The sequence below is a fragment of the Coregonus lavaretus genome, assembly GCF_964263955.1.
Source record: "Coregonus lavaretus genome assembly, chromosome: 11".
NCBI classification, from domain to species: Eukaryota; Metazoa; Chordata; class Actinopteri; order Salmoniformes; family Salmonidae; genus Coregonus; species Coregonus lavaretus.
In genome coordinates this window covers 43,098,794-43,109,028 of record NC_139998.1, presented here as the reverse complement: position 1 = coordinate 43,109,028, position 10,235 = coordinate 43,098,794, and the positions used below count along the sequence as shown (strand labels likewise).

At 44.7% G+C, this 10,235-nt stretch overlaps 1 protein-coding gene across 1 annotated transcript in view; it reads left to right on the top strand.

Annotated features, from left to right (window-relative positions):
* Positions 1-857: 857 nt before the first annotated feature.
* LOC311136987 (fibrillin-2-like) overlaps positions 858-10,235 on the top strand; it is a gene marked incomplete at both ends in the record, with an annotated part of 69,928 nt that continues 60,550 nt past the window's right edge. Inside the window, 1 exon segment of the mRNA XM_084171319.1 lies at positions 858-1,042. Coding sequence (XP_084027445.1) covers positions 858-1,042 — 185 coding nt within the window.

Genomic DNA, 10,235 nt, shown 5'->3' with positions numbered 1-10,235 from the left:
AGCAATTTAAAGTGTGTGTGTGTGTGTTTGTGTGTGCGTGCGTGCGTGCGCGCGCGTGTGTCTGTAAGTGGGAGAGAGAGAAAGACAGAGCAAAAGAAAGAGAGCAGGGTGGAGTGAGGGAAGGCAGAGTTTAGTTACCAGTCATGTATCACTCATCTTCCATTACATTTGATTAGAGTCATTGATGGAGGCTATTTTTCTTCCCCATGTTTTACATAATAACCGTCTCCCACTATTGAGGAGAAAATTGCCAATATTTCCTTCCTCTGTAACCCCCTGATGTGGTTTAAACTGTGATTATATATCACTGAGGGCCCATCATTTAGTCTTAAAGCTGACTTTTAATGAGAGGAAGAAATAATAAAACCAATGGCTGTCCAGTTAGACTTGAACGCTTTTCAACGTAATATGCTATAATGCAGTCAGAACCGACTTGTAAAAGTAGACTTGCAGGTAAGTAATTAGAAATGAATTAGATTTTGAAATCCAGATACCGGTGAAAGTGCATGTTAAATGCATTTAAAAACACATTTCACTGTCATTTGGCACAGCAACCCATTACTTTTTCTGCAAGCACACATTCCACCCTAATTACCTACTGTATCACTTGTAGCCCATACTCTTGTGTTGAGATGGTTAACTTGCACATGTCTGCTGGAGGCCAAAAGCCCTGATGTATGTTCATGTGTCTGCCCCCCACCAGCCCCCCACCCTGAAGTGCACACAGGGACTTGGACAGGTCCACATAGACGTGTGTGTGTAGCTCGCCCCAGGTGACGTCAACGAAGAGTAAGAGGAAGTGACATCATCCAGTTGTCTTCAGCAGCAGGGCTACGCAGAGCCACACAAAGCAGCCAATGGGAGCAGGGAAGCTGGCCCGGGTGCTGCTGGGATGGGCGGCCGTGTACTGGGCTTCAGTCCACACGGCGTACGGCCAGGCGGGTGCGGGAGACGGAGGGTACCAAGCCAGCCGCTTCACGGGGAAGGTGGACGAGAGGGAGGTGCAGAGGGTTCGACGGAGAGGACAGGAGACACTCAGAGGGTAAGGAGTTTGGCTTCTAGGCTTCTCTGTTTGCTGAGTATTAAAGCCAGGACAGCAACTTCTTTATTTTGATTGATTATGAAGAAAGGATGTGCACTTGTGGGGTTGTCTGTCTTTGAGTTTATCCACTGAAACATGGTCATATGATTAGGAAATAGATTTGGCTTAGAATGTGGACTGTTGGACAATTTGGATGGCTTTCCCCATTGAGCTGTCTTGGCAACTCTCTCTTCCACTGCTGTGCTTCCTGGACGAAAGCCAACATAGCCTTAGTACAACCAAATAATGCTGAATACATCATTGTTCTCCCAAAGACAGCACATGTTCGAAGCTAAAAGGTTGCTTGCAAAACTGAGAGATCCTTGAGTATTTGCAGAAAATTGGCATTTTCATGTGAGAGTCTAGGTAAAGGGGGAGGACCATAAATAAAAGTTTGTTGACCCAAATCTAAGCAAGTAGGCATTCTGTTAAGCGTATTAGCTGGAGAACACATAGATGAAGACAGCAGGGGAAAGTTTATTGGCAAGAATGTTTTGAGCGGAGGTAATCACTCAAAGTGGGGGTAAAAGGGCAGTCAATTGGGAATTTGCGAAGGGGGGTCTGTTCAAGTTTTCCAGTGGGGTGGATCATAGAAACCACAGAACCCCCCTCCTCCCTCCTTCATATCACCCCCCACGATCTCCCCTGGGACTGGGTGGGATGTATGTCAATGGAGCAAGGCAAAGCTTTTACTGTATATTGCCCCCTTTCGGAAAAACAAAGGATGTTTTGTTGGGACTAGTCTTGAATGTCAGCATCAGTTATTCCAATCAGTCTCTCATCTGTCCCTGCTTATGGCTCCCCTGCACCCCAACGCAGGAAATGAGGTATTCCGATTACTCTGGGGGCACGACAAGGGACATTTGTTTCACTGCCGCAGGTGACAAAGCAACAGAACGCATGGCAGCAGAGAAAGAGAGAGAGGAGGGAGAGAGCGAAAGCTAGGCCTCCATGGAATGAAATAGTATTCAGTTACAGTGCAGACATGGGGTGACAGGTAGCCTAGTGGTTAGAGCATTGGGCCAGTAACCGAAAGGTTGCTGGTTTGAAAACCCAAGCCATCGAGGGGAAAAATCTGTAGATGGGTCCTTGAGCAAGGCTCTTAACCCTAATTTGCTCCAGGGGTGCTGTACTATAATGGCTGACCCTGTAAAAAACAACACATTTCACTGCACCTATCCGGTGTACAGTTTATTCGGAAAGTATTCAGACCCCTTGACTTTTTACACATTTTGTCACGTTACAGCCTTATTCTAAAATGAATTTTAGAAAAAAGAATCTCATCAATCTACACACAATACCCCATAATGACAAAGCGAAAACTGGTTTTTAGACATTATTGCAAATTCATTAAAAATTAAAAACAGAAATACCTTATTTACATAAGTATTCAGACCCTTTGCTATGAGACTCGAAATTGAGCTCAGGTGCATCCTGTTTCCATTGATCATCCTTGAGATGTTTCTACAACTTGATTGGAGTCCACCTGTGGTAAATTCAATTGATTGGACATGATCTGGAAAGGTACGCAGCTGTCTATATAAGGTCCCACAGTTGACAGTGCATGTCAGAGCAAAAACCAAGCCATGAGGTCGAAGGATTTGTCCGTAGAGCTCCGAGACAGGATTGTGTCAAGGCACAGATCTGTGGAAGGGTACCAAAACATTTCTGCAGCATTGAAGGTCCCCCAAAACACAGTGGCCTCCATCATTCTTAAATGGAAGAAGTTTGGAACCACCAAGAGTCTTCCTAGAGCTGGCCGCCCGGCCAAACTGAGCAATCAGGGGAGAAGGGCCTTGGTCAGGGAGGTGACCAAGAACCCGATGGTCACTGACAGAGCTCCAGAGTTCCTTTGTGGAGATGGGATAACCTTCCAGAAGGACAACCATCTCTGCAGCACTCCACCAATCAGGCCTTTATGGTAGAGTGGCCAGACGGAAGCCACTCCTCTGTAAAAGGCACATGACAACCCCCTTGCAGTTTGCCAAAAGGCATCTAAAGGACTCTCAGACCATGAGAAACAAGATTCTCTGGTCTGATGAAACCAAGATTGAACTCTTTGGCCTGAATGCCAAGTGTCACGTCTGGAGGAAACCTGGCACCATCCCTACAGTGAAGCATGGTGGTGGCAGTATCATGCTGTGGGGATGTTTTTCAGCAGCAGGGACTGGGAGACTAGTCAGGATCGAGGGAAAGATGAACGGAGCAAAGTACAGAGAGATCCTTGATGAAAACCTGCTCCAGAGTGCTCAGGACCTCAGACTGGGGCGAAGGTTCACCTTCCAACAGGACAGCGATCCTAAGCACACAGCCAAGACAACGTAGGTGTGGCTTCGGGACATGTCTCTGAATGTCTTTGAGTGGCCTAGCCAGAGCCCGGACTTGAACCTGATCGATCATCTCTGGAGAGACCTGAAAATAGCTGTGCAGCAACACTCCCCACCCAACCTGACAGAGGTTGAGAGGATCTGTAGAGAAAAATGGGAGAAACTCCCCAAATACAGGTGTGCCAAGCTTGTGACTTCATACCCAAGAAGACTCGAGGCTGTAATCACTGCCAAAGGTGCTTCAACAAAGTACTGAGTAAAGGGTCTGAATACTTATGTAAATTTAATATTTACGGTTTTTATTTGTAATACATTTGCAAAAATGTCTAAAAACCGGTTTTTGCTTTGTCATTATGGGGTATTGTGTGTAGATTGATGAGGTGGAAAAAACTATTTAATCCATTGTAGAATAAGGCTGTAACGTAACAAAATGTGAAAAAAGGGAAGGGGTCTGAATACTTTCCGAATGCACTGTAAATGACAACAAAACATGTTCTATTGGGGGGGGGGGGGGGTAAAGCACACATAAGACTAACTTGCTGTTTTCTTAAATAACATGTTCAATAATGATTCACGTCCCACAAAATAAGCAGACGTGTCTGCGTTGTCAGTCAGTGTGATTAATTCAGCAGCCATTGGACCACTCTGCCTGACATAAATTAATTCCCTGTATATTGGAGAGCCAAACAAGTCACATTGGAGCCATTTCATGTGACAGCCAGCTAGACACAAGGCCGCTTCAGGCCTGACCTGTGTCACATTCACTCAGTGGTTGACTCAGACACACGTGGTGGGCTGCTCTGGTCTGGCAATCTTATCCTCTGATCTGCACAGTGAAGCAGAACCGTGTTGCATGGCGTCAAGATTAGATTAGATATAAAATAATAATGCAACAATTCCGAAACTGAATGGCCGGGGGAAGCCAGCAGCCTTTTCATGTCAAGTAACAAAGCCTGTGGACTTTTTCCATAACTTTTAAGTTCTACAACACAATTCTTTATAGGAGGACTATATTAGCACACAACATATACAGATTATCCAAGTTGATAGCCCCCACCTCCCCTCACTACATAATGACATTGCCATGACATGAAATTGGAAAGTCTTCCATTACACATTATGTACAGAATCAGAGTCACAGATTCCCTCTGTGGGGGAGAGATTATTTTAATGGTGGTCATTACATTGGTCTTTGTTGTGTGAACAGTGTTTATCTGCTGGCTAAATGCTCCACTTCCCAGGGTTTCAGACTTTACTGTTGCTGGTCTGTTGCTGGACCTGCTGATGTTGAGCTAGTCTGATTTATTGGCTCCCTTGGCAGAGTGCAATTTGGCGTCTACATAAGGGTGGAATCTGATCAGACCATGGCCTGGGTCCTGGGACCTCCTCAATTACAGTGGGGGAAAAAGTATTTAGTCAGCCACCAATTGTGCATGTTCTCCCACTTAAAAATATGAGAGAGGCCTGTAATTTTCATCATAGGTACACTTCAACTATGGCAGACAAAATGAGATAAAAAAATTCCAGAAAATCACATTGTAGGATTTTTAATGAATTTATTTGCAAATTATGGTGGAAAATAAGTATTTGGTCAATAACAAAAGTTTCTCAATACTTTGTTATATACCCTTTGTTGGCAATGACACAGGTCAAACGTTTTCTGTAAGTCTTCACAAGGTTTTCACACACTGTTGCTGGTATTTTGGCCCATTCCTCCATGCAGATCTCCTCTAGAGCAGTGATGTTTTGGGGCTGTCGCTGGGCAACACGGACTTTCAACTCCCTCCAAAGATTTTCTATGGGGTTGAGATCTGGAGACTGGCTAGGCCACTCCAGGACCTTGAAATGCTTCTTACGAAGCCACTCCTTTGTTGCCCGGGCGGTGTGTTTGGGATCATTGTCATGCTGAAAGACCCAGCCACGTTTCATCTTCAATGCCCTTGCTGATGGAAGGAGGTTTTCACTCAAAATCTCACGATACATGGCCCCATTCATTCTTTCCTTTACACGGATCAGTCGTCCTGGTCCCTTTGCAGAAAAACAGCCCCAAAGCATTTTATTTTTTATTTTATTTCACCTTTATTTAACCAGGTAAACCAGTTGAGAACAGGTTCTCATTTACAACTGCGACCTGGCCAAGATAAAGCAAAGCAGTGCAATAAAAACAACACAGAGTTACATATGGGGTAAAAAAACATAAAGTCAAAAATACAACAGAAAATATATATACAGTGTGTGCAAATGTAGCAAGTTATGGAGGTAAGGCAATAAATAGGCTATAGTGCAGAATAATTACAATAGTATTAACACTGGAATGCTAGATGTGCAAGAGATTATGTGCAAATAGAGATACTGGGGTGCAAAAGAGCAAAATAAATAACAATATAGGGATGAGGTAGTTGGGTGGGCTAATTTCAGATGGGCTGTGTACAGGTGCAGTGATCGGTAAGGTGCTCTGACAACTGATGCTTAAAGTTATTGAGGGAGATAAGAGTCTCCAGCTTCAGAGATTTTTGCAATTCGTTCCAGTCATTGGCAGCAGAGAACTGGAAGGAATGGCGGCCAAAGGAGGTGTTGGCTTTGGGAATGACCAGTGAGATATACCTGCTGGAGCGCAGACTATGGGTGGGTGCTGCTATGGTGACCAATGAGCTAAGATAAGGCGGGGATTTGCCTAGCAGTGATTTATAGATGGCCTGGAGCCAGTGGGTTTGACGACGAACATGTAGTGAGGACCAGCCAACAAGAGCGTACAGGTCACAGTGGTGGGTAGTGTATGGGGCTTTGGAGACAAAACGGATGGCACTGTGATAGACTACATCCAATTTGCTGAGTAGAGTGTTGGAGGCTATTTTGTAAATGACATCGCCGAAGTCAAGGATCGGTAGGATAGTCAGTTTTACGAGGGCATGTTTGGCAGCATGAGTGAAGGAGGCTTTGTTGCGAAATAGGAAGCCGATTCTAGATTTAACTTTGGATTGGAGATTCTTTATGTGAGTCTGGAAGTTGAGTTTACAGTCTAACCAGACACCTAGGTGTTTCCACCCCCATGCTTCACAGTAGGTATGGTGTTCTTTGGATGCAACTCAGCATTCTTTGTCCTCCAAACACGACAAGTTGAGTTTTTACCAAAAAGTTCTATTTTGGTTTCATCTGACCATATGACATTCTCCCAATCCTCTTCTGGATCATCCAAATGCACTCTAGCAAACTTCAGACGGGCCTGGACATGTACTGGCTTAAGCAGGGGGACACGTCTGGCACTGCAGGATTTGAGTCCCTGGCGGCGTAGTGTGTTACTGATGGTAGGCTTTGTTACTTTGGTCCCAGCTCTCTGCAGGTCATTCACTAGGTCCCCCCGTGTGGTTCTGGGATTTTTGCTCACCGTTCTTGTGATCATTTTGACCCCACGGGGTGAGATCTTGCGTGGAGCCCCAGATCGAGGGAGATTATCAGTGGTCTCGTATGTCTTCCATTTCCTAATAATTGCTCCCACAGTTGATTTCTTCAAACCAAGCTGCTTACCTATTGCAGATTCAGTCTTCCCAGCCTGGTGCAGGTCTACAATTTTGTTTCTGGTGTCCTTTGACAGCTCTTTGGTCTTGGCCATAGTGGAGTTTGGAGTGTGACTGTTTGAGGTTGTGGACAGGTGTCTTTTATACTGATAACAAGTTCAAACAGGTGCCATTAATACAGGTAACGAGTGGAGGACAGAGGAGCCTCTTAAAGAAGAAGTTACAGGTCTGTGAGAGCCAGAAATCTTGCTTGTTTGTAGGTGACCAAATACTTATTTTCCACCATAATTTGCAAATAAATTCATTAAAAATCCTACAATGTGATTTTCTGGATTTTCTTTTCTCAATTTGTCTGTCATAGTTGACGTGTACCTATGATGAAAATTACAGGCCTCTCTCATCTTTTTAAGTGGGAGAACTTGCACAATTAGTGGCTGACTAAATACTTTTTTCCCCCACTGTACCTTGATACTATACTGTACATTTACATTATTTAGCAGACGCTCTTATCCAGAGCGACTTACAGTTAGTGCATACATTATTCTTTTTTATTTTCATACTGGCCCCCCGTGGGAATCGAACCCACAACCCTGGCGTTGCAAACGCCATGCTCTACCTCCCTGCCGGCCATTCCCTCCCCTACCCTGGGCCAATTGCGCGCCGCCCCATTGGTCTCCCGGTTGCGGCCGGCTACAGCAGAGCCTGGATTCGAACCAGGATCTCTAGTGGCACAGCTAGCACTGAGTTCTTGTGGCTAATAACCAGCCTAATAAGGTCTCCTGTATGCGATAGGGTATTGAAAACAGACTGTGGATTTTGGGCAGCCAGCACTCAGCTCAGGGGAGATGCTTTGGAAGGTTGTTCACTTGGTAGTCTTCCTCAAAGCAGAGAAGTTCATTCAGACTCTCAGGTTCCTTCAAAGGTAATGTCAATTACACTCCACTCGCCTGGACGGGGTCATCACACTCCCCAGAGGTTGCCCTGGCACATGCCTGACCCATAAGAAAATAATTCCCATATTCTTGAAGGTCCTGATCATTCTCTCCCATAAATCTATAGATACATCAGCTGGTATTTTGATTGAATAGGGGAAGAAGCCAGAAGGGCAGCTCGCAAAGTCTGAGAGGAGCATTTGGGATGTATCAAGGATGGCCCGTTTCCCTGTGTTTTATATGGATTAGTGTTCTTTTCATGTTTTATGTGTCTGCATTTTAGGTATACATTTAGGCTAGACCTAAACGACAGAACCTCTGTTTCAGGGGGTTCATGTGGCATGTGGTCGAGCTAATGTGGTTTAGATTTTCTGTCACCCTCGAAGACAGAGACGCAACAAGAAATCTATCTGCTCCATCTGCCCTAGGACACATATGTATGGGTTCTTTGTTTTTGGTGTTGACGGGATTGATTCATGTTTCTCTAAAACTCTGCTTATCGTTATAATGTAGTTTATCACAAACATTGTAAGTTGGGCCATAAATCACATGGGCCTCATAAAAAAACAATGAAAAACTTGATGGTTATTCTTACTGAGAACACGTATGCCCATTGGGACTTGTGTAATAGTTTGGCCCATGATGTAGACCCCCCTCCTTCGTCCTACTCCCTCTAAACCCACTAACCCAGAGTGAGAAGGATGTACAGTACCTCAGCCTCCATCTAGACCACTACAGTATGAGCTCAGGGTTCAAATTAGTCAAGGGAGAGAATCAGGCCAACTTTAGCTCAGAAAAAAACCCCTCTCTGTGTTTTTTTTGAATGAACAACCTTCCCAGAGTCATGAAGATAAAGATGAACTCAGCTTATCCTATCCGCTCACGATCTGACATAGCAGCAGGCCCCAATCGCTTAGGGCAGAAAAAGGTAACAATCTACTGACTGGGGGTCAAATTCCAGTGAACTGACCTCTGACCATTAAGAGGGGTTGTAGTCTCCCACCCCAGTAGGATTACCTCCTCCATCTGACCTACAGTTGTCCTGGCCTGGCTGGGAGCTGCTGGCCTGCTCTGTCTCTTCATAGAAAGCCAGCCTGTGGTCTTTACAGCCCCCCATCCACCCACTTTATTTCCCAGCAGTCCCTCCGTGGCTCCTGCTCTGCCTCTGAACTGTCTGGCTCTGAACTTCTGTCCCTCTGGAATCCTCCATGTGAAGAGCCTCCGACACTCTGTCTCATAACTGTTGAGTTTGCACCTTCAAGCCAGGAGCATGTGGCCCCCAGAAGGCCTCTATCATATATATTGGTCTGTAAGATCAAAGGACTGAGAAAAAGCCAGAAGATCTGATAGCTGACGACATATGTTGTTGACAGTGACCTGGGCCCGGTTTTCCAAAAGCGTCTTAAAGCTAAGTTCATCGTTAGAACCTTCGTAGGAGCATCATTAAATCTCAGAGCTGTTTCCCAAAACCATAGTTATTAACGTTGCACTTTAAAATGTTTGTAATCTAACGCCTGCGTCAGACCACTCGTAGAACAGCTAAGTGCGTCATTAGATGCTTTTTTGCCCTCCTGTGTCACTTTATACACAGAAGATCTCCACTAAACATAGAAACACATGGTTCATCTGTCTCTCTGTGACCACCTCAGGACAAAGTTGCCAATGTCTTTGCAATTCATACAAACAAGCGATGTATAAAGATGCTTCAAATGAAAACCGAGACGACTGCATTAAAATATATACAGTATAGGCTGTAGGCCTATTTCAATCATATTGGAATACATTTAATGTTCAATCAATTTAGTTATATTTTGCTACTTGTAGGCTACTGTCTGTAATGTGTAGCCTGACATGTGCGCAATGATGTGCCAAATCTGTGATTTAGTGCATTTTATTGGGTAAGCATTAGAATAAGGTGTGTCAATATTTGCAGCCGTGGGTGGTAATATCTCTCTAGGAGCTGATCCATCGTCAGTATTGTGAAATAAATATAATGTTAAGGTAAGATTTGAATGTAGAATGCTGATAAGAGAGCAGCACTCTCTTTCTTTTGATCCTATCAGTAACTTAGCGAACGTTCTCTCTGCATGTTGTTTTGGGAAACGCATGTTACATCTTCGGACGTTTTAGGAAAGATCCATTGTTAAAACACTCATAAGCCTAAAAGCCAATTTATGCTTGATCCGAAAATGTGGTATGAGGGTGTGACGCAATTACAGAGCCACCGGAGGCCTGCAGAGGCCACATATTGTAACAATGCGGAGGGCTCTGTATAGCTCCACACTGACATGATTGGTTCACGGTAGGTGGGGGCGGGAGGTCCAGTATAAACACAAACTTACTTCCTTGACAACTTCCTTCACAACAGCTCTGCTCTGCT